The 25,125-nt window shown below is 37.3% G+C and overlaps 1 protein-coding gene across 1 annotated transcript in view; it reads left to right on the top strand.

Annotated features, from left to right (window-relative positions):
* The window catches only part of LOC150081673 (uncharacterized), a 180,856-nt gene extending 158,342 nt beyond the window's left edge, over nucleotides 1-22,514 (top strand). The window contains exons 12-14 of the mRNA XM_090380279.1: nucleotides 6,394-6,491; nucleotides 11,670-12,006; nucleotides 22,072-22,514. Coding sequence (XP_090236405.1) covers nucleotides 6,394-6,491; nucleotides 11,670-12,006; nucleotides 22,072-22,514 — 878 coding nt within the window. The remainder of the gene's footprint in view (nucleotides 1-6,393; nucleotides 6,492-11,669; nucleotides 12,007-22,071) is intronic.
* The last annotated feature ends 2,611 nt before the right edge of the window (nucleotides 22,515-25,125 follow it).

Genomic DNA, 25,125 nt, shown 5'->3' with positions numbered 1-25,125 from the left:
GGCTTTCTTTCCACTCCACTTCCCTGACAGGGGGGAAGATGACTGTCCTCTTGTCTCCTTGCCACCCCTGTTTTTCCTTCTGGTGGGGCATAGGCATGCCCCACTGACACCTATTGGGGTTGCCTTCCCTACTGACTCCATATTTCTGTCTTCCCCCAGTCTTTAGTCTCCCTCCCCTACTCTATCTGTACACAAGCGATTTTCCCACATGTCTAAATTTAATCATGTCCATACTGTTTGCCAATAGTTTCGGCCTTTCAAATCCTAGCGCTCTTACCCCCCCCCCCCCACATGAAAAATCAATTTTTTTTTTTAAAGGTTCTAGCCACTGAAATCTCAGGAAATTAGGTGGCAGGACTTGCCAGAGTAAATAATTATAATGCTGGTATACCTGGCCTGCCTCCACGGGGCTGAGTGCGGACAACGTTGAGCCTCAGCAGGGGTCCAGCGGCTAAATGGCCAGAAGAACAATGGTACATAACACTATACGTATACAATATCCACACACTTTTAAATCTCTGGCCTTTCCAGTGAACTGGCACACCTACAATGAAAGCAACGCGGAGATGAGGGGAACCCCTGGTGCCACTTGATGCTAAATACACTCTACCTAAACATCATTGCTGACCAGGTACACCCTTTCGTGGCAGTGGTATTCCCCTCTTGCGGTGACGTCTTTCAGCAGGATAATGCACCATGCCACACCACCCAGATTGTTTGAGACTGGTTTGCGGAACATGAGAAAGACTTCCAGGTATTACCCTGGCCTCCAAATTCTCCGGACATCGATCCCATCAAGCATCTTTGGTTTGTGTTGGAACAGCAACTCCGATCTGCGGCGTCTCAACCACTGACCTTACAGGAGTTAAAGGATCTGCTGGTTACATTACCAGATTCCACAAGACACATTTAGAAATCTTGTAGCATCCATGCCTCACCGGGTACGAGCTGTTTTGGCTGCACGTGGAGGACCAGCATCATATTAGATAGGTGGTAATAATGTTTTGTCTGATCGGTGTACAGTTGACTTTGGAAAAGAAAAAATCAAGGACAAATAACTGATGCAATGCTGGAGATGTCTAAACTTTCTGTAATAATTATTGATTCAAAATTAATTTTTAAACATCTATTAAAGATATGAAAATTATCTGTTAGAGTGAGTACTGTATCATTGACCAAAAGGGGGAAAAAATGTTTGTGAGAGGTCTTTTTTTGTGCAGCTACAGATGGGCATTTAAATTTGAATAGTATATTACCTCACATATCTTCTGATGCCATGAAAGTGTTTTTTTAATAACTAGTTAAGCTATGAATGTGATATTTTATTTTTGATATTTGTATGCTACGTATCACCAAAAAAAAAAAAAAGTTAGTGAAAGATTTGAAGTTATATGCTGCTAAAGGTTGAGTTTCAGAACTCAGTAAGTGTTAACCTTTGTGTGAAGACTGCTAATGTTTTGTACATGATATTTTATATGTAATTTGTCAATGAATTGGACACTAGAAAAAAAATGACATAATGGGAAGTATTTGAAAGTTAGTTAGTTAGTTAGTTATTTGGTTTTTAGGAGCATTAGCAACTAAGGCCATATTGCTCAGGGATATGCGGTGGTCATTCCCTGACCTTTCCACATCCTCCGTATTTGGTGGTGACGGGCTCGAACCCCGGTCTAATCAAGAAGCGTGTGCTACGCACTGCTGCTCTTTCCCACCTGGCTACAGAGGCGCCAGTATTTGAAAACAGCCATGGTATAAGTGTTAAGATTTTCTTATGATTTCCATTAGATCATTCAAAAAGTACTTCCTGTTATATTGTATGCTCACTTATTTTGGAGAATAAAAGAGACCTGGGGTAATTGTGCAGTCAGATATGAAGTTTTCTGACAGTGCAGACAAACAGAAAGAGCAGGTCATGGGGTCTTGTCAATGATATATATAGGAATTTTGCTAGCAGGAATAAGGGGGTGATTATTCCCTTGTATAAGGCAGTGGTCAGGCCATACCTTGAGTACTTCATACAGGTCTGAAAGCCTCATTTTAGGAAGGATGTAGGGTTGCCTCTATCATTCTCCCAACTCTACTAATCACTTGGAGCTCTTTGACTTTCTCCAGTCCAACTTTCCTAACAGTGAGGTAATTTTCCTTGGTGATTTTAATGTTCACAACTCCAGCTGGCTTCCGTTTTCTAGTCACACTGACTCAGCTGGTTGAGATGCTGAGGTTTTTGTAATTTCTAATGACCTTGCACAGATTGTTTCATCTACCTACAAGAATCCCGGATAATCCTATGTCTGGTGAGAATGGGCTTGCCACAACCAGGGTCCTCAGCTGGATATCATCATTCTTCTCTTTCTTGGTGATTCCCTTTTGACTCTCTCTCTCTCTCTCTCTCTCTCTCTCTTAGGGTAACTTGAGAATTTTTTTTGGCTGGTGCAGCATAAGCCTCGGGTTTATTTGCACCATATGGCTAATAATAATAATAATAAAACACTCTTGATTTTTTTTCTCACAAACAACCCTTCTAAGTACATGGTTGAAGTGAGTGGTCCTTTAGGCACCTCAGATCACAACTTGGTGATTCTCTCTTCTCCAATGGAGTTTTTATTACATGGCTATTTCCAACCTCGTATTGTTTGGCATTACAAGAATGCAAAATGGGATGACCTGCGAGAATTATTTTCTTCTTTTCCTTGGTCGGATTACTGTTTCAAAACTTCTGATGTCAACGTTTGCTCAGATTGTGTCAGTGAAATTATTCTTGTAGGAATGGAATCCTTTATTCCACACTCCACTTTAAAATCTCGTCCTTTATCTAAACCTTGGTTTTCCAATAAATATGGTAAGGCTTTTCAAGAGAAGAATCTTGCATATTGTAATTGGCTTGTTTCTATTTCTTCAGTTTCATTTTCTGCCAACACCAAAGCTCGCAACAATTGTAAAGCAGTTATTAGCATTAGCATTAGTAGAGGCATTTAGGCTGATGCTGCATAAGCAAGCTTAAGCAGCATCAGCCAAAAAAAAAAAAGAAAAAAATAAATAATAATAATAATAAATAAATAAATAAAAAAAAAACACTTCCACTTCACCCCTCTGTTCGTTCGAAATACCTGTCCAGCTGAGCCTTAAACTTATTTAGGCTATCAACTTCCCACGACAAGGGATGGAAGTCTGTTCCACCAACCAACCACCTGCTGGCTAAAGGCAAATTTCCTCACGTCTATCCTACATCTGTCTTTCCTCAATTTGAATTTATGCCCTCTCAGGTGATTATTCTGAGCAAGAGGAAGAATCCCATCAGTTCTACTCTCGTTCCCAAATCCCCTACTAATTATTAATTAATTATTAACTTATTAATCAGTCCAAACTAGATTTTGAACAGGCTAAGAGTAGAAAACTTGCTTCTTGCCCTAATGATAGCCGAGCATTCTGGTCTCTTGCTATTGGCCGCAACTTTTGCCCATCTCTGCTCCCACCTCTGTCAATACCAGATGGTCCTGTTGTCACTTCAGCCAAAGATAAAGCTGTCCTGCTAGCATTCCATTTTTCTTCCAACTCGTGTATTAATGATCTTGGTAAAACACCTCCCACCATTCCCAACACACTCCATTCAGTGCCTTGCCTCCTGTGATCTTCCGTCAAAAAGATTTTGACGAAAGCTAGGAAAGCTCCAGGTCCTAATGATATTTCTCCACTTGTTCTCAAAACCTGTGCTCCTGAACTTACTCCTGTTCTTTGCCACCTTTCTTCACTTTCTTATTCCAAAGGTGTTTTTCCTTCTGCTTGGAAATTTGCTCATATCCAGCCAGTTCCTAAAAAGTTTGACAAATCCCTCTCATCCAGTTATCATCCCATTGCAATTACTTCTACTCTTTGTAAAGTAATGGAGAAATCAATTAACCACCAACTCTTAAACTACCTAGAAACCTTCCGTCTGAACAATGATCGCCAGTATGGATTCCATCAGTCTCGATCCATTGTTGATATTCTGGCTTATGTTACCCACTTATGGACAAATTCAATGGAAAAGTTCGGTGAAACACAAGCAGTTGCTCTTAACATCTCAAAGGCTTTAGATCGTGTTTGGCATAAAATTCTTCTAAACAAGTTTCCATCTTATAGTTTGCCAACTGTTTTTTTGTAATTGGTTATCCAGTTTTCTCTCTGATCACTCACTGAGGGTGATAGTAGATGGCTCCCTGCCTTCTAACTTCTCCACTAATGCTGGTGTCCCCCAAGGTTCAGGTCTTTCTCCGACTCTTTTTCTCTTGTATATTAATGACCTTCTTCCATTGACCGGAAATCTTATCCATAGTTTTGCTGATAACAGCATATTGCATTCCACTTTCCATTTTGAGAAACCTTTCCCTGCTCAATCAGCTTCAACTTCTCGAACATCAGCTACCAATTCCTTAAATGCCGATCTCCAGATAATTCTCCAGTGGGACAAAGACAACTTAGTTGATTTCAATTATTCTAAAACTCAGTCTTGTCATATATCTCGCAAAAAGGATTCTTCTGCTCCCATGCTTATCTTTGGTGACACTCCGATTTCTAAGCAAAATGATGTATCTCTTTTGGGGATTACCCTGACTTCTAATCTCTCTTGGCACAAGCACATTACAAATATTGCTTCCTCTGCATCTAAAAAACTTGTTTTTCTCTTCCGCTCTTGGCGTTACTTTTCTTCCAAACAGCTGTTCACTCTGTAGAAATCGTAAATCCGCCCTACCATGGAATATTGTTCCCACATCTGGGGCGCTGTCCCAAAACCTCTTTCAGGCTTCTAGATTCCATTCAGGAGAGGGCAGTTAGGTCAATTAATGACTTATCTCTAACAGAGTCTCTCCACTCTCTGTCTCATAGATGTACTATTTCTGCTGCATGCCTTTTCTACAAATACTTCCACAGGCACTGTTCTTCTCAATTGGCTTCTATAATTCCCACTCTCTCGTTCAAAACAGTCCACACATGTGCTGCCACCAGCCAACATCCATTTACTGTCCAACTTCAAACTCACAGAACCAACTTTTCATCTTCCTCCTCGTTTATTCATTGAACTGCCGTTTTCTGGAACAACCTTCCTTCATACATATTTCCTGAAAATTACAGTCTACAAAAGTTCAAGTCTAATGTCAACAAATATCTTTTGTCTTTTCAACCTCCAACCTAAACATGGTACTAAGTACTATAGGTTCTAATACTTCTTGTGGGGTGTTCATAAAAAAAAAAAAAAAAAAAAAAAGTAACTAGAATGAGTACAGAGAAGGGCAGCAATACTGGTGAGGCAAACAAAGGGGTGCTCTTATAAAGAAAGGCTTAAATTCTGCAAATTGCAGCATCTGGAGACTAGGCACCTGCAAGGTGATCTGATTGAGGTGTATAAGGCCTTGAATGGATTGAGCAGGCTCAATGCTGATGATATTCTTTCCCTTGCTCAGTTTACAAACTTGGGGGAGCATAAACTGAAATTGAGAAACACAGTTGTCGAATATATGTGTGGAAACTGCCTTTAGCCAGTAGGTAGTTGATTGCTGGGACAAACTTTCACCTGTTGTTGTGGAAGTTGACGGCTTAAATAAATTCAAGAAAGAAGTGGACAAATGTTTGGAGCAAATGGATGGATGAAATGGGAGGTTTCTTTTTTTTTTTGCTGATGCTGTATAGCATTAGCATTACTAGAGGCTAAATTAGCATTAGCCTCTAGCAATGCCAATGCTAATTTAGTTATCATTGCCTTGTTCTGCTCTTCAACCTGTTATGCCTTCTGAGATTTTTATTCCTAAGTGGCCTCAGAAGATGTGGATGTTCTTTGTTTACGTGATATCAGTTTTGTCAGTCTAAATATACAACGAACATAGAGAGGATGGTGTTTGAGATGTAGTTACTGGTTTTCACACCACTTTGCAAGTAAACTGTATGCCATTCTATTATGAAAATTAATTGCATAGAGGATTCCTCATCCAAACTCAAGACCTCCTGCTCTCACATCCCCCCCACCTTTCTTCCTATTTAGAATTTCAAGTATGGATAAATGTCATGTTGGTTCAATGTTACAATCACCAAAATCAACCTGCTGACCACTGATCATCTCCATTTGGTAGAAAAAAAAGGGTGGTTGCAAATACAATAATTTCATTTGAATTTAGTGACAGCCTACTTTTATATCAAGAAATTACTTAATTTTTAACTTAAAAGTGCCAATTGCAGGAATAAGAGAAGTAAAAAAATCCATACCATTACAGAGGTAAATTATATTAAGTACAAGTTTCTTTACGGTGTAATCATCATGAAGAGCAGCAGTGCAAATTATTAAGTTTTATACTATTTATATTCATAGCGGTCATTATTTTCCAGTATTTTAAATGTTCTACATGCAGGCTTTTTATATTTTAGGTTCTGTGTCCATATCTGATTGTTCTAGTACGACCAGTATGCACGGTATATGTGACAGTAGTAATTATTCAGATTCAGATGAAGGAAATAAAATTAAGGTAATTGTTTTATTTTCTGACATGACTTAAATGTTCTACTGGTCAATACAATAAGAACAGAGATTAATATTAATTTACTGTATTTATAATAAGAATTTGTAGCTTGAAAAAATAGTTTTTTATAAGATTTTTTATAATCAAAAGAAAACACAGTAACTGCGAGACGCCATCCTTTGTTTTGATTATAAAAAATTAATTTTTATCTTTTTTTTACTTAATTGGAAATGGTTTTTCTATTAATTATGATTTGCTAAACTCAAAAAAAAATATATTGAACAAAAATAAACAAGAAAAACCAATAGTAATAATAATAATGTTTTTATCATACTTTTAAGAAATTTCATGAATGCTCATTTACATCCCCCCCCCAACCAAATTGAAACAGAGACAATCTTATAGCATCTGGCAGACAGAATAGGAAATCTGTAATTTTTAAAGCTATTTGCATTTAGCTGGCAAAACCAAGCTCAATGGTGAGATTACCGACCCTAACTAGAACCTCACAAATGCCATGTGAAGATATGAAGTTCTCTGAGCAGTGCAGACGGGCTGCAAGAGTAGCTCATGGCGTATTGTCAATGACACTACTAACGCTATGCTGCTGCAACAGGATCTGGAAAGGTTGAGCAGATGGGCTGAGAGGCGGCGAATTAAATTTAATATTGACATATGTAAAGTACTACATATGGGAAGCAGTAACCCCAGAGCAACGTATCAACTCTGTGGTACTAAACTGACAGTGGTAGAGAATGAAAAGGACTTGCAGGTAATTGTGCAGGCAGATATGAAGTTCTCTGAGCAGTGCAGACGGGCTGCAAGAGTAGCTCATGGTGTCTTGTCAATGATATACAGGAATTTTTCTAGCAGGGATAAGAACGTGATTATTCCCTTGTATAAGGCAATGGTCAGGCCACACCTTGAGTACTGTATACAGATCTGGAGGCCTCATTTCAAGAAGGATGTAGAGCTGCTGGAACAAGTACAGAGAAGGGCAACAAGATTAGTGAATGGAACAAAGGGTTGCTCTTACGAAGAAAGGTTTAAATTTTGAAAATTACAGTGTCTGGAGACTACGCACCGGCGAGGTGATCTGATAGAGGTGTATAAAGCCTTGAATGGTTTGAGCATGCTCAGTTCCGATGGGATTCTTCTTCTTGCTCAGAATGATCACCTGAGAGGCCATAAATTCATATTGAGGAAAGACAGATGTAGGATAGATGTGCGGAAATTTGCCTTTAGCCAGCAGGTAGTTGGTTGGTGGAACAGACTTCCATCCCTTGTGGAAGTTGATAGCCTAAATAAGTTTAAGGCTCAGCTGGACAGGTATTTCGAATGAACAGAGGGGTGAAGTGGAAGTGGTTATTTTTTATTTATTTATTTTACTTTATTTTTTTTTTTGGCTGATGCTGCATAAGCTTGCTTTCTTGCATCAAATGCCTCTACTAATGCTAATGTGGGAATGGGAATTGCCTATAAGAAAGATAGATGCTTTTGTTCACTTGACATCTGTTAATGCCAAACAAAAAATTTATTTCCCATAATTCACAGTACATCAAAATGAAAACAGTAAATACTGTACAGTGAGCTAGAGAATATTGATTGGCAAAGGTTTCATTTACAAATTTAAAAAATTTAAAAAGTGGCAATTTGTTAGATGCCACGTTGAGAGTGTCAGGTTAAATCTTATACATTAGCATTAGCATTAGTAGAGGCATTGATGCAAGAAAGCAAGCTTAATCAGCATCAGCCAAAAAAAAAAAAAAAAAAATACCACTCCCATTTCACCCCTCCATACATTCGAAATACCTGTCCAGCTGAGCCTTAAATATTTTTAGGCTATCAACTTTAACAACAAGTGATGGAAGTCTGTTCCACCAACCAACTACCCGCTGGCTAAAGACAAATTTCCGCACATCTATCCTACATCTGTCTTTCCTCAATTTGAATTTATGCCCTCTCAGGTGCAAATAAACCCGAGGCTTATGCTGCACCAGCCAAAAAAAATTTGAATTTATGCCCTCTCAATTTGAATTTATGCCCTCTCATTATTCTGAGCAAGGGGAACAATCCCATCGGCATTGAGCATGCTCAAACCATTCAAGGCCTTATACATCTCTATCAGATCACCTCGCCGGTGCCCAGTCTCCAGACTCTGTAATTTGCAAAACTTAAGCCTTTCTTCATAAGAGCAACCCTTTGACTTACAAAAACTTACAAAAGTTTGACTTACAAAATGCAAAATTCAAAATTCTACAAATAAACTCACTCCATGGAACCAGTCCCCAGCAAAAAACTGGCTCCCGAAATCCACACACACATTTAGTAAATTCACTTGTAAAAGGATTAATTTGTGTATATTTAATTTGGTTTATATTAACTTTCATCTGCTTGCACAGTATCTGAGCATTGCCACTTTTTCCCCCCTGTTTTTTTTTTTTTATAAACCTAAAAATAAAACCAGATCCTCCTATGTACCTTTCCCCACCGATATTCTCTAACTGGTTATACTGTATTTTCTGTTTTCATTTCAATATGCTATGAATTATGAAATATTAAATTATTATCTGGCATTTAACAGACACCAAGTGAGCAAAACATATCCCCTTTCTTTTAGGCAACTTCCCATGTAGCATCTGTGAGATGTCAAGTGTCTGAGTTTCAATCTGAGGGTGTAGGGGGTCAGTGGTATTAATTCCTTAAAAATTCTGAAAAAATATGATGAGAACTGTACTGCTATTATTGGTTTCTCTCATTTTCATTCAGTATTTTTTAAATAGGTTTACCAAATCATAGTTAAGAGATCACTGTTTTCAATTCAGTAAAAAAAGCAAAAAATTTATTTTTTATGATTAAAACAAAACAAGGGGATTAAATACATGCCACCAAGTGTACATGTTAGAATTGAGGGTGTGAGTGAAGGTTAAAAAGATATACTAATTTTTCTAGAAATATCAGACGTGTGCATTCATATAGCATTTTTAATGGGTAAATGATATGTGAATAAACTAGAACAATGTAAAATCACTATTTTACATTGTTCCAGTTTTGGTTTTTTTAATTATTTTTTTGTATAATTTTTTTTTGTTTCCCAAGATGTGGAGAAGTGGAGCAAGAAAATGTCTCAGTACCTTAATACAAAAAAAAGATAACAGTTGGTGCTGAGTCCATAAACATATATTGCTTTCTGAATATTAAATGTTCCTCTGTATAGAAATCTCATATAAATGGCCTGGGATGTAAGTATTATCCACTATAACATTTAAAAGATTCAAACCCAGACCTCTCCATATGAATGGCAGATACTGATGTATTATGCTGAGTAAGTTGCTATAGAGGACAGTCTAGTTAGATATATTTCTGTTATAAAATTTTAGTTTACTAACAGAAATTTTCTTTAATATGACTTATCTAGCGAGATATCATCACTGGCATATGTGGAGTTCAAATCATGAGCACATTATACATTTCTAGTGAAAAAATACATATGAATTAAAAATTTCTGCTGTGAAATTATAAAAACTTAAATTTCTCAGAAATTAAACTTTTTAATGGACACTGAAAAAAAAAAATCCATTATTTAATCTGTGGGCACGTTTCAACCTAGAAAATTCAAAACAGTGTTCTTGTTGTTTAAGAATGCCATACACACAGTGGAGGGATGGTTTCAAGGTTAACCACATACTAAAAGGATTCATTAATAGAAAAATAAATTTAATATTTCTAACTTATTCTATTTTTCCTTATTACAAATTTTTAATTAATGATTGAAATTTATTTAACATGAATCATCATAACATTGCTGTAATTCTTTGTATGTTGTAATCATGGCTGCTTTAATTTGGAAGCTGTTTATTATTTTTTAATTCTTTGTGCTTTAATTACTTAATTTACATTGTAAATAATTTTTGATTAGTTGCAACAGTGGCATGTGATGCAAGAAAGCAAGTGTATGAGCTTATGCAGCATCAGCCAAAAAAAAAAAAAAATTCACACAACCATTCCCTCTAAATGTTTGTTCAGTTCCTCCTTAAATTCATTTAACCTATCAATTTCCACAACGACAGATGGAAGTTTGTTCCAGCAATTAACCACCTGCTGTCTAAAGGCAAATTTCCGCACATCTATTCTACATCTGTCTTTCCTTAATTTGAATTTATGCCCCCTTAGGTTCGTAATCTGAACAAGTGGAAGAAGCCCATCAAAATTCAGCATGCTCAACCCGTCATTCCCCTCACCAATCTTGTTGCCCTTCTCTGTACACGCTCAAGCAAATCTACATCCTTCCTAAAATGGGGCCTCCAGACCTGTATGCAGTACGCAAGGTGTGGCTTGACCATTGCCTTATACAGAGGAACAATCACCTCCTTTTCCCTGCTAGCAAAATTCCTATATATCATTGACAAAACCCCATGATTAGTTTCTTGTAAATTGATTATTTTTTACAACCCTCATTTAGACTTTTAGATAGGTTACTGTGTGTTACCACTATCTTTGATATTTTCTTTTTTTAATATCCTAATATTAAAATCCATTTCATTTGTTATTTTGACTAAACTTGCTTGTATTGCTGTATTATAAAGATACAGGTATGTTTGACTAGAATAAAACTTGCCTATCCATATAAATTTTTGTAACTTATAGCCAAGTCTAATAATAAACATCTAAGTGTTTGTTATTAGACTTGGCTATATGTTGGGATTTTGATTAATTTACTATGTGAATACCAACAGTATAAACATTTGGTTATGAGATTTAAAATAGTAATTAAATCCAGGAAAGAAAGAATAGAAATCATATAGATTATTGCATTTAACATCATTATAATGCCAGAAAAAAAGAAGCTTTGAATGGTTAAAGAAGGAGAGCTTCATAGAAGAATAAGACCTTAATACTTAAATATGATTTCAGTTATCTTGAACAGATCCGATAACTATACTTGGAAGCATTGTAAATGAATAAATTATGGAGAGTATTTAATGAATGGGTTAAGATATTTGGCGTTTTTAGATAAGCAACGGATTTGGGTTTTGATATTAGTGATAAGTCCTTTTTACATCGTTCACTTTTTTTTTTTTTTTTTTTGTATAATCACTTTGTATGGAAAGCTTGTGTTTAATAGATAATCCCTATGTGGTGTATGTAAATAACATTCATTTTTAATTCCCCCATATCCATTAGGTTCCTTTAAGTGAAGAACAGAATGCACTGTTACAAGACCCCACACCACCAGCAATAGCAAGATACATTTCATTGTCTGATAGACCTCCTGCACCACCTCCAAGATTTTTTTCAGATAGTGTGTCTGATAATAAAAAAGAAATGAGTGCATCAGATAAAAAAGAACAGAATTTTGAGGTTTCTTCAAGAGATGCTGTTCAGAAAGAAATTGGAAATTCATCAGACTACATATCATTACTTTGTAGTGATTGGTTCAGCAATAAAGTTTCTCCTTTCACAACAAAAGTCAAAAACAAAGAAGCTGAGGATGAGAAAGCAAAACGTTATCAAAAGTTAAGTAAGTTCATAAAACTGTGTTTTTGTTCAGGGGATTTGCTTTTGTTCTACTTTATAATGATCATTGATTTTTTTTTTTTTTTTTTTTTAATGTGTAGGCCTAATCTATTTATCTGTACATTTTTAAGTTTTTTATATTTTAAAGCTTGTTGCTAGAGTTGGAAAATAGTACTGTTTGGGACCAATCCTATCATAGCTCTCTCAGATCAGAAAATCTAAGTTATTTGTGAAGGTGAAGAAAAGTTCCAGTCATTAGATTATTTCCAGGAACTCTTAAAAATATTAATTTACTCTGCTAAATGCAGCAGTATTTTTTGTACAGGATGATCCCAAATTGAAGTCTCTAACAAAGTCTTCATGTAACATTTAAATTATTAAAAGAATTAGTTAATAAAATCTTCATATAGTAAATAGTCATTAATGCTCTTAACTGTTTTACCCAGCTGTTTGCATTGCACATCATGAGATAGTTGTAGTATGAATAAGACTAAGAGCAACTAGTAGTATATGCCTTAATTTCAAGTAGTTGGACTGCTCACCTCTCTATAAAGAGTAGCTTTTTTTTTTTTTTTTTTTTTTTTTTTTTTGAGTTTTTCTATCGCAACTTTCTTGTGTCGTTGAATCAGCTTTGACTCTCTGCTGGTTGAGCATGCTAGATATTTTCAGAGATGCTTCATACTGTTAATGCAGGGTTCCCCAAACTTTTAGAGAAGCGGGCCACATACGAATTTTTGGAATATTTGGCTGGACGGATAAAATTCCTAATTACTGAAAATTATTCTCTGCATAACTTTAATGTTATGCAGAGAATTGGAAAATGTAACTACAAAATTTTCCTGCAACAAACTAACATTTTGAACAAAATTTTCAGTGGAAAAATTACAACTAGGCATATTTTTAGCATCTGTTAAAAAGACAAGGTTCCACAACCATTTGAGATCTGATAGTTCCGAAACAGGTTTCAATTTTTTATTCATAAATAGATCTATTTCAATCCCAAGTTCAAAATATTGTTTCAACATGTTTCCGCAACTCAGCCATCGTAATTCAGTGTGGTACAACAAATCACCATATTCAGCCTCAATATTTTGAAGAAAAGTTTTGAATTGCCAATGATTCAGACCAATTTTGCGAATAAAACTTACTGTTGATATTACGGTTGACATGACTGAATCTACGCCCAAAGATTTTCCGCACAAAGACTGCTGGTGAATTATACGATGAAATTGCATTGGTTTTTTAATATTTTTACTCTCAAGATTATGAAGCTGACCCATGAACTCAATTTTAGTACTGGTCATATTTTTAGTGCCATCGTCTTAACTGCTGATAGCAAATTCCAATTCAATTTGAGGCCATCAATTGCTTCTGACACACTCAAAAATATATTTTCACCTGTTGTATCTTTCAAGCTTTCTAATGCAACTAGCTCTTCAGTATATAAATTTCAGATTATTTATTAGAATAACATTCACACCTAAAGGCAAATAAGGCTGTAGTTGATTGCATATATCCAGTAATTTTAAGGGAGGTGGAAAGAGAGTGCATTTAAACATTAAGGTTAATTATGAGGGCATCACTGAACTTAGGAGAAATTCCCTTGAATTGGAGAAGTGCCAATGTATCACCAATATAATATATAACTTCCTTTATTATTATTATTAGCCATATGGTGCAAGGAAGCCTGAGGCTTATGCTGCACCAGCTAAAAAAAATCTGAGTTACCCTGAGAGAGAGAGAGAGAGAGAGAGAGAGAGAGAGAGAGAATCACCAAGCAAGAGAAGAATGATGATATCTAGCTCAGGACCCTGGGTGTTCTAAGCCCATACTCACCAGATGTGAGCCCCTGGGGTAATATTATAAAGTAAGTTCTAAGAGTGAAGTAGGTAACTACTAACTGATAAGTCTAACTACAGTGTAAGGAAAATCATGGGAGTGGTAACCAAAAGTGCTGTACAGGATCACTTAGATAGAAATGGAATTCTGAAGGAAACAGCATGGTTTTGTAAAGGGAAAATCACATTTTAACCAAACTGGTAAGCTACTTTGACAGTCACTCATGAGCTGGATGTAGAAATTTATTTCAACGTTGTTTATCTGGATTTTAGCAAAGCATATTACTTAATCATCCTATAAGAGGTTGCTGTATAATGTGAAACATGTTGAATTCACAGGAAAAATGCTTTGATGGATCACAGAGTGGCTGCAGGGTAGGAGCAGAGGATTTACTCATCAGATTGAGCAGTCCCAGTACCAATTCTCAAGGTTTAGTACTGGGTTTATGTTGTTTTTAATTTTCTTAAATGACACAATGAATGGATACAGGACATGATATCAAATTTACAGATGATGTTTTAAAAATTAGTAGAGTAGTTAATCATCAGCACCAAGCAGGACTTTAGCATTAGCTTCAGTAGAGGTGTACGATGCAAGAAAGCAAGCTTGTGCAGCAGTGGCCAAAAAAAAGAAAGAAGAAAAAACTTCCCATTTCGACCTTCCATTCATTCCAAAGCCTGTCCAGCTCAGCCTTAAATTTATTTAGGCTATCAACTTCCATAACAAAAGGTGGAAGTCTGTTCCACCAATCAACTACCCGCTGGATAAAGGCAAATTTCCGCACATCTATTCTACAACTGTCTTTCCTCAATTTGAATCTATGCCCCTCAGATTCTTAATCTGAGCAAGAGGAAGAATCCCATCAGCATTCAGCTTGCTGAATGCTGATGGGATTCTTCCAACCAAATTCAAAGCCTTATACACCTCAATCAGATCACCTCATAGGTGCCTGTTCTCCAAGCGCTACAATTTGCAGAAGCTGAATGCAGAAGCCTTTCTTGGTAAGAGCACCCCCTTTGTTTCCATCACCAATCTTGTTGCTTTTCTTTGTACTTGTTCTAGCAACATTAGCATTAGCATTAGTAGAGGCATTTGATGCAAGAAAGCAAGCTTATGCAGCATCAGCCAAAAAAAAAAAAAAAAAAAACCCACTTCCACTTCACCCCTCTGTTCGTTCAAAATACCTGTCCAGCTAAGCCTTAAACTTATTTAGGCTATCAACCTCCACTACAAGGGATGGAAGTCTGTTCCACCAACCAACCACCCGCTGGCTAAAGGCAATTTTCCGCACGTCTATCCTACATCTGTCTTTCCTCAATTTGAATTTATGCCCTCTCAGGTGATTTTTCTGAGCTAGAGGAAGAATCCCATCAGCATTGAGCATGCTCAAACCATTCAAGGCTTTATACACCTCTATCAGATCACCTCGCTGGTGCCTAGTCTCCAGACACTGTAATTTGCAAAACTTAAGCCTTTCTTCGTAAGAGCACCCCTTTGTTCCATTCACTAATCTTGTTGCCCTTCTCTGTACTCGTTCCAGCAGCTCTACATCCTTCTTGAAATGAGGCCTCCAGACCTGTATACAGTACTCTAGGTGTGGCCTGACCATTGCCTTATACAAGGGAATAATCACTTCCTTATCCCTGCTGGAAAAATTCCTGTATATCATTGACAATACTCCATGAGCTACTCTTGCAGCCCGTCTGCACTGCTCAGAGAACTTCATATCTGCCTGCACAACCACCCCCAAGTCCCTTTCATTCTCTACCACTGTCAGTGTAGTACCACAGAGTTGATACGTTGCTCTGGGGTTACTGCTTCCCATGTGTAGTACTTTACATTTGTCAATGTTAAACTCATTTGCCACCTCTCAGCCCATCTGTTCAACCTTTCCAGATCCTGTTGCAGTAGCATAGTGTCAGTAGTGTCCTTGACAACCCTGCCAACCTTTGTATTGTCTGCAAACTTGGACATTAAGCTTGATATACCATCATCAATATCATTTATAAATACAGAAAACAATAATGGACCCAACACTGAGCCCTGAGGGACTCCACTAATAACATTAGTCCACGATGAGCAGTGTCCATTGATTACCACTCTCTGTCTTCTTCCCCTCAACCACCCCTTTATCCATAGCAGCAATTTGCCTCCAATGTCACACTGCTCCAATTTGTGTAGCAGTCTTCCATGTGCAACAGTATCAAAAGCCTTTCTAAGATCCAAGTATATAATATCAAAGCTATTCCCTGCATCCAGTTCTTTTGTGACTGCATCATAGTATCCAGTCAAATTGGTCAGGCAAGACTTCCCCTTAACAAAACCATGCTGTGTCCGAGCTATAACTGAAGTCTTGTCTAAATGATCCTGCAGTGCTTCTTTAACCAGTGCCTCCATTAATTTTCCTGGAACAGAAGTTAAGCTCACAGGTCTATAATTACTTGTGTCAGCCTTTGATCCTCCTTTGTGAATTGGGGTCACATTTGCACATTTCCAGTCTATGGGTACCTCCCCTGAGTCCAAGGAAGCTCTCATAATTATGGCTAAGGGTTTGCTTACTTCCTTTGCTGCCTCCTTTAATATAACTGGATAGATCCCATCCACCCCAGGTGCCTTTCTTGTGTTTATCTTCAACAACCTCTCCTCCACCTTACTCTCAGTTATTTCAAGATTCTGTAGCTTACTGCTAGAGTTGAATACACCTCTGGCATTCCCCTCGCTGAATAACTCCTCATGTGTGAATGTCGATGCAAAATATTCATTTAGCTTGTTAGCTACCTGAGCAGGATCATCAACAGTTGACCCATCAATATCAAGTGGACCAATCTGATTCATCCCCTTCCTTCTAGAGTTTACATAAGTAAAGAACTCTTTGCTGTTTTTCTTTGCATCCCTTGCCAAGGATTTCTCGTAATCTGCCTTCGCCTGCCTAACCTCCTTTGTAACTTGGTTGCATATCAACTTGTATCTATCATAGGCTTCTGTGTCATATGTTAATTTGTAAGTATCCCATGCATTTTTCTTCTCTGCCATATGCCTCATTAGTTCATCTCACATCCATTTTGGCCTAAACCTTGAACAATATTTCTTAGTTGGTATGTAAAGCCTAGTAGCTTCCAAGATAAGTTCTTTGAATGCTTCCCATTTTGAATTTGCTGTTGGTAACATCATCAGTTGGTCCCACTGTATAGAATTTAAATACTGTCTCAGTCCATTGTAGTCGCCTTTACAGAAGCAATAACCCTTCCCTTTACCCCTAATTGTAGTTACCTCTTTGAGTAAATCCCACTTCAGCACACTGTGATCACTGCCACCTAGTGGTTCATTTATCTGCAGATTCTTAATGCATGAAGAATCACTGCTGATAATCAAATCAAGAGTATTACTCCCTCTAGTTGCCTCCCGAACATGCTGATGTAGAAAACAATCATCCAATAAATCCACAAAAGCCTTGCTAGTGTGTGAGTGACCAACCCACAAATTCCAGTCAATATCTGGGAAATTAAAATCCCCCATTATAAGACTCTCTGATTTACTGGCCCACTCTATTTCCCTGTACAGTTTCTTATTATACTCATCAGAGTCATTAGGCCTATAGCACACTCCTACTCTCAATTTTGATCTCCCAGTGCTTATGTCACACCAAACTGACTCAACACTGCACTGTCCAGCGATGTTGACTGGCTTCACTTCCTTGGTTTTTATGTGTTTCTTAACTAATAGCATAACCCTTCCCCCCTTCCTATCCTGTCTATCCTTTCTGTAGACGTTGTACTCCCCAAATTGCAGTTCTGCATCCTTTATATCTGTGTGACACCACGTCTCTGATATCCCAACAATATCTGCCTTTGATGTTTTGAGCAATACCTCAAATTCATCAAATTTATTTACTAAACTCCTAGCATTGGTGTACACGCAAGTATACCTGCACCTGTTTCTATTCTTAGCTACCCTAACACAACCCATGTGTTTACTTGTACCGCAATGGCTCCCAGCAGTCTCTGAAATATCATGCATCTTGTTTTTCAGGCTTCTGCTCATTCTAATAGAAGCAGTGCAAGAATCTCTTTCACCTCTGCCAGTGGCTACTGTCAATCTATTGGTCTTTGTCTCCCCCCAAGCTAGCAGTTTTCCGACCCACCTAACACTGCCTCGATAGCATCAGCAAATATTCTTGCACCCTTTCTATTTAAGTGTATCCCATCCCTGTAGAAGCAATCTCTCCTGTTAACAAGTACAGTCCAGGCTGAAAAAAATTCTACCCCTTGAGCCTTGCACAATCTTTCCAGGGCCGAATTAACTCTACATCCTTCCTAAAATGAGGTCTCCACACCTGTACACAGTACTATAGGTGTGGCCTGACCATTGCCTTGTACAACAGGATAATCACCTCCCTGTCCCTGCTAGAAATATTTCTATATATCATTGACAAGACTCCATGACCTGCCGTGGCAGCCCATCTGCACTGCTCAGCGAACTTCATATTTGACTGCACGATTACCCCCAGGTCTTTTTAACTTTCCACTTCCCTGATTGTAGTACCACACAGTTGGTACGTTTCTATTGGGTTATTGCTACCCATATGCAGTACTTTGTATTTGTCAATGTTAAATTTCAATTGCCACTTCTCAGCCCATTTGCCCAACATCTAGATTCAGTTGGAGTAGCATACTCTCTTTATGTTAACAAACCTGCTAATCTTTGTATGATCTGCAAATCTGGATATTAATCCTGATATACTGTCATCAAAATCATTGATGAATATACAAAACAACAATGGGCCCAGCCCCAAACACTGTTTCTATTCTTAGTTACACTAATGTAGCCTATGTATTTATTTGTTCCACTATGACTCCCAACAGTCCTGGAAATCTCCATTGTCTTGCTTTACATGCTGCTGCTCATTCTAATAGAAGCAATGCAAGAATCTCCTTTGCCTCTGCCTGCAGCCACTGTTAACCTCTTAGACTGTTTATCCCCCCCCCCAAGCTAGCAGTTTTCCGACCCACCTAACATTGCCTCAATATCATCAGCAAATATTCTTGCTCCCTTTCTATTTAAGTGTACCCCATCCCTATAGATGCAGTCTCTCCTGTCAACAAGCACAGATCAGGCTGAAAAAAATTCTACCACTTGAGCCTTGCACAATCTCTCTAGGGCCAAATTGATTGACAAGGCTCTCATCATATACTCCCTCCTATTGTGTCTGGGCAGAATTGCAGATGCTTTCACATTCAACCCTAACATGCTACTTTTTTTCAACATCGACCTGTAGTTGTTGAGTAAATCTGCAGATCGCTTAACTCTTAATGTCATTAGTTCCAATGTGTACAACAATATCACCTTTTGTGCCCTTAAACAATTATATCTGCTCTACAACATCATCAACTTTTGCCCCTGGCAGACATACCCTGGTCCTGTTCTACCTATCCTTGCATAGTATATTCCCCATCTCCCTGACAATAGTCACCAACAATAACTAGTTCCTGTGGGACCAGCGCATTCTGCCTTGGAGATTGCCTCTGTGTTGCCCGATGCTCAGGAGTGAGCTCTGCCGTTGACCTGAGCAGCTGAGAGCTTTAGGGGCCCCTCATATTAATTTCTTCGAGGGCATTTACCCTACACCTCAAGCTCTCATAGATGCCCATCAGAACGCTGAATTGGCACCTGATTTCTTGACACTCTAGGCATCTAGCACACACAAAGACATCCTCCTTGGCTGGATCATGTCCTGTTTTAGAAAGTTCAGCAAACATTTCACATTTTGCACATTTTTTGAGACCGTGATGCGTTGGAGAATTGCCCCCTTCGTTTCTACTCCGAATCACAGCACTCTCGTTAGTCTGTGATCTTTGCTTTGCATGATTTCTGTTTAAATACAGTTTAATTAACAATGAAATTTAATAAGATTAATAAATATTTTTGATTAATTGATAATACTATACTAAGCTAACTGATTCCTAATACAGTGCTCCATATTACGTTATACTTTACACTATCAGTTCGAGATATATATGTTGCGCTATTTCTTATCAATTACAATATGGTGGCTAGTTCAACAATATTGGCGCCAACACCAGGAATCGTAACTTCCAAAAATGACTAGTTAAATTCAAAATAAGAAGCTAACGAATGATATTTAACCTTAATATCTTTGTAAAACACAATGTAGTATGTCAATTAACAAATAATATGGTAAAACTATCAAAAATACTTATCCCTTTACAGCAGCCAAAAATCCACCGACTTCAGAATGACTTAAATAGCTGTTCAAGGATGGTCAAAGAAAAAGTGTAAACTCGAGTTTTAATGCAGCAAACTGCAAGTTCCTACACTTGGGGAATAGCAACCCAAAATAACTTATACATTTAGTGGGGTTGAATTAAAAACAGACTTTTTGCAAACTAGAGGAAGAAAGGGATTTGCAAGTTACAATATGGTCAAACATTCTAGAGTAGAGAAGCAGAAGGAAGGCCCATTGTGTCCTATCAATGATTTATCAAACATTTGCTTGTAGAGATAGGAAGGTCATAAACCCATTGTATCAGGCAATTGTTAGACCTCACTTTGAAGGCGCCTCCGTAGCCAGGTGGACAGGAGCAGCAATGCGTAGCACACGCTTCTTGATTAGACCGGGGTTTGAGCCTGTGATCACCAAATATGGAGGATGTGGAAAGGTCAGGGAATGACCACCGCATATTCCCAGAGCAATATGGTCTTAGTTGCTAATGCTCCTAAAAAAACCAAATAACAATAACCTCACTTTGAATACTGTGCTCAAGTATGGAGACACCTAAAAAAAAAATACATTGAATTTCTTGAAAGGGTGAGCTAAAGGACAGGCAACACATTTGGTGAGATTGGCAAAAGGCATCTGTATGAGAAAAGGCTTCAGATATGTTGGCTACACAGCTTTGTAACTAGGCTCCTTAGAGAAGCCCTAACTGAAGTTTATAAGGCTCTGAGAGGAGAAAATAACGTGCATGAAAGTGAAATTTTCACTGTGAAAAATTATTCCAGAATTAGAAGCCATAAATTAAAATTATGGGGGAGAGGTTTAGAATGAATTGCCGAATGTTTTCTTTTAGCAAGTTTTTCAGCAAGTTGTTGATTACTGGAATATGTTGTTTCTATGGATAGTTGAGGCTGACAGCTTGGGGAAATTAAAAGATTAGCTGGATAGTTACTTTTGTGAGGATGGAGTCAAACAGGTAGTTTATTTTATTTTATTTTATTATTTCTGTGTTTTTTTTTTTTATTATTTCTTTATTATTCTTTTTATTTATTATTTTTTTTTTTTCTGGTGCAGGAAAAGCCTAGGGCTTCCTTGCACCAAATATCCACTTCTAATACATATGTTTTCATTTCCACCCCATACCAGCATGGGATGAAATTTTATCCCCACTTTTTATATTTAAATATAAAAAGTGGGGATAAAATTTAAAAATATTTAAATATTGAAGAATACAGTGCTATTGTATTCATCAATACCTTTCAAGGAAATTAAGGCGTAATTGTTATTGAGTGGCCAAATGCTAGTACAAAGTTTGCATGTTCAAATCTATTAAATTTAACCCCGGAGGCTCACATCTAGTGAGTATGGGCTTGGCACACCCAGGGTCCTGAGCTGGATATCATCATTCTTCTCTTTCTTTATGATTCCTTTCTACTTTTGACTCTCTCTCTCGCTCTCTCTCTCTCACTCTCAGGGCAACTCGGGATTTTTTTTTTTGCTATGAATAAATTATTAATATTAGTACATTAATAATTTATTAGCATGAATATTAGTATGAATAAATTAATATTTATTCATACTAATTAATAAATTAATTAGTATGAAGAAATTAGTATGAAAATATTAGTATGAATAAATCCTTTCAAATCAAAAAAGGTAATTACTGTACAGTTCGTTGATCATAACTTTTTGAAGGTGAAGATGTACTGTGCCACCTGGGACATGTAGTCTCACCGGCTCTGCTCTGCTCTTATTTCATCATAGTGGTGGGGACATGCCAATTCTGGACCACCTCTGGCCCAGGATAGCTAACTGATCCCCTCCACCCCCAAACCAGAGCCAACTATATTTCCATTGCAAAATTCATCTTTATTTTAATACATCATTATTTTAAATTGTTTCACAAACCCAATAGATTGCTTCATATTATATATGTTCTGCAGTTTTTTTTAGCTTTATTATTTACATGTTTTGTTTATTCATTAATTTTTCTAGCACCAGTATCCTCTTCATTTGAGACATTTTTATTGCCATCACAAACAGCTGCAGATTCAAAAGTACAGGCCAGGAGGAAAATTTCAGACAGTTCTTTGATTTTAAAATCAGGATCTAAAATTCCAGCCTACAGTGAATGGAAACAACTGTCTTCCACTTCTCCATTCAACAAAAAGAATTTGCAACCCTTTTTGATTAAGGAATCTGAAATTCATGACTATTACAATATATCATCATTACAGCACAATCGAAGCAGCTCTTCTCCATTACTCTCAGAAATCAGTTCATATAAGGATAGCCTCTATTTAGACTTCAGAAGAAGGAGGAGCAACACAAATGAAGCATCATCCTTTGCTCTCTCCGTAAATGATAAGTCAGATACAACAATTACTAGTATCCCCAGTGAACCACCACCTCCTCTTCCTCGTAATGATTGTAAATAGTGAAAAGTTTCAGAAAATATGTACTATTTGTATATTTTTGTTGTATTAAAATTTTTGTAAATTGTATTTTTTTACATATAACTATTGTCTTTCATTTATAAAATTTTGTTATAAAAATTTTAAAAAAATGAAACTCAGCTTATAGTGAGGTTTCCTTGTCAAAATATATTTCTTTGTTAATTATTTAATAATAGACCATAAAGTATTCAAGGGCAAAGGCCCCATGCTAACCTTGAATACTTTATGGTCTATATCTCTATGCACCATCAGGCATCTCTCATATTGTGAAGTTATACTTCATAACTGGGTTGTCACTATTGCAACACCAGGGTACCTGACTACCCACTGAAGAGAAGCCAACAAGCTCTGAAATGGTGCCATCTGGGTGGTGGTATCCGCTGAGAATAAACAACAATAGTCTTCTCCACTGGTGAAGTGTTATTTGTTTGAAGTAGTACAATACCATGGCAACTCTCAGTGCAAATCCAGTGTTAAAATGGTGCATTTGCACTGACCTACATGTTGGTTATTTAATAATAATAATATCCTTTACTGAGAATCATTAATGATAATTAAAAGAATCAGTAAAATAAAGTGAAAAGGATATTAAAAAACAGTTAAGTGTGTAAGAAAAATTTAAAGTAATATGCAAAAGTAGGACAAGTTCCATTTAGTCACCTTAGTGGTACAGTTGTGAAACCAGACACAAACTAGTTCATTATGAGTTATTAATTTCTTAAAATTAGAATTTTATAACAAAATTTACATTCATTGCATTGTTGCATATAGAAACGGGCTATTTGTAAGTTACTTTAGTATATATATTTTTTTATTTTCACTGCATAACGTACTAAAACCTATAAGAGCTACAAGTTGATCTGTAATAGTACCACAGAAAACTGTTTTAGCCACTCATAATGGGAAATCACTGGCTAAGAAACAAGGAGATTTTTACATATGTTAATACAAAGAAGAAAAGAACAAATCAGATTAAATCTGTGCATAATGGGCAGGAAACTCTTATATAACCCCAACTGACAGGGGGTGGGCAGAGGGGCATTTGTCCCCCAAAAATTTGAAATTAAAGAAAAAGAATGCAGGAGGCATTCTAAAAAAAAAAAGCCTGGTTGCCATTCCTCCCCTTACGATACCTCAACCTTGTTGCTATGCCCCCCCCCCCCCCTTTACAATGATACCTGGATATGTCACTGCCAACTGATATTGCTCATTCAAATCAAATCAGTGATTCAGTTAAATTCCTCATTTGGTGGTCTCTGCTTTATGCTAAATGGTGACTTATTTCAAAGTTATTCAATGATGTGAAATCACTGGCTCGAGTCATTTGTCTGTTGTGATTCAACTGAGTTAAATCAGAGATGACTGTTTTTGTGAAAATGGATGTAGCATTTCAAAGTGAAGGTGATAATTTCCACTGCTATTTTAGTAAAAATAATAGAAATAGGTTTTGGACCATCCCAATCCTTTTTTTTTTTATCTCATTTATTTCCAGTTATCATTCAAATGAGTACCTATCAAAATAGTGATTTGGCTGAACACAGAGCCAGTATGATTATAGCAATTTGAAATCATTATTTCAATGGTATGTATGTATGCCAATACTTTGTGACAAATGCAAAGTACTGCACATGGGTAGCAGTAACCCCAGAGAAACATACCAACTGTGTGGTACTACACTCAGGGAAGTGGAGAATGAAAATACCTGGGGGATAATTGTGCAATCAGATATGAAGTTCTCTGAGCAGTGCAGATTGGGCTACCAGAGCAGGTCATGGAGCAAGATGACCAGAGCATGTCATCTTGTCAATATAGGAACTTTGCTAGCAGAGATGAGGAAGTGATTATCCCTTTGTATAAGGAAATGGTCAGGCCACAACTTCAGTACTGCATGCAGGTCTGGGGGCCTCATTTTAGGAAGGATGCAGACAGTGACGTAGCTACCATGTAGGCAGGCAAGGCAATTGCCTCTGGGCCTGGTTCCTTTAGGGTCTGGCATTTTTGGTTGTATCCTCTTTTTGCAATTTTCATTAAGTACGGGCCCAAACATGTTCTTTCCCTCCGGGCCCGAAAAAGGGTAGCTACGCTACTGGATGCAGAGTTGCTAGAACGAGTATAGAGAAGGACAACATGACTGGTTAGAGGAATGAAGGGGTGCTTTTACCAATAAAGGTTCAAGTTCTACAATTTACAGTTTCTGGAGGCTAGGGCTTGTTCGGCATTACAAGAATGCAAAATGGGATGACCTGCGAGACTTCTTTTCCTTGGTCGGATTACTGATTCAAAACTTCTGATGTCAACATTTGCTCATATCGTGTCAATGAAATTATTCTTGCAGGAATGTAATCCTTTATCCCACGCTCCACTTTAAAATCTCGTCCTTTATCTAAACCTAGGTTTTCCAATAAATGTGCTAAGGCTGTTCAAGAGAAGAATGTTGCATATCGTAATTGGCTTGTTTCTAATTCTTCAGTTTCATTTTCTGCCTACACCAAAGCTCGCAACAATTGTAAAGCAGTTATTAATCAGTCCAAACTAGAGTTTGAACAGGCTAAGAGTAGAAAACTTACTTCTTGCCCTAATGGTAGCTGAGCAT

The sequence above is a fragment of the Mastigoproctus giganteus genome, chromosome 8, assembly GCF_048544385.1.
Source record: "Mastigoproctus giganteus isolate SK-2022 chromosome 8, ASM4854438v1, whole genome shotgun sequence".
Lineage (NCBI taxonomy): Eukaryota > Metazoa > Arthropoda > Arachnida > Uropygi > Thelyphonidae > Mastigoproctus > Mastigoproctus giganteus.
The sequence above is the reverse complement of the archived record's forward strand: the minus strand, read 5'-3'. Positions and strand labels throughout refer to the sequence as shown.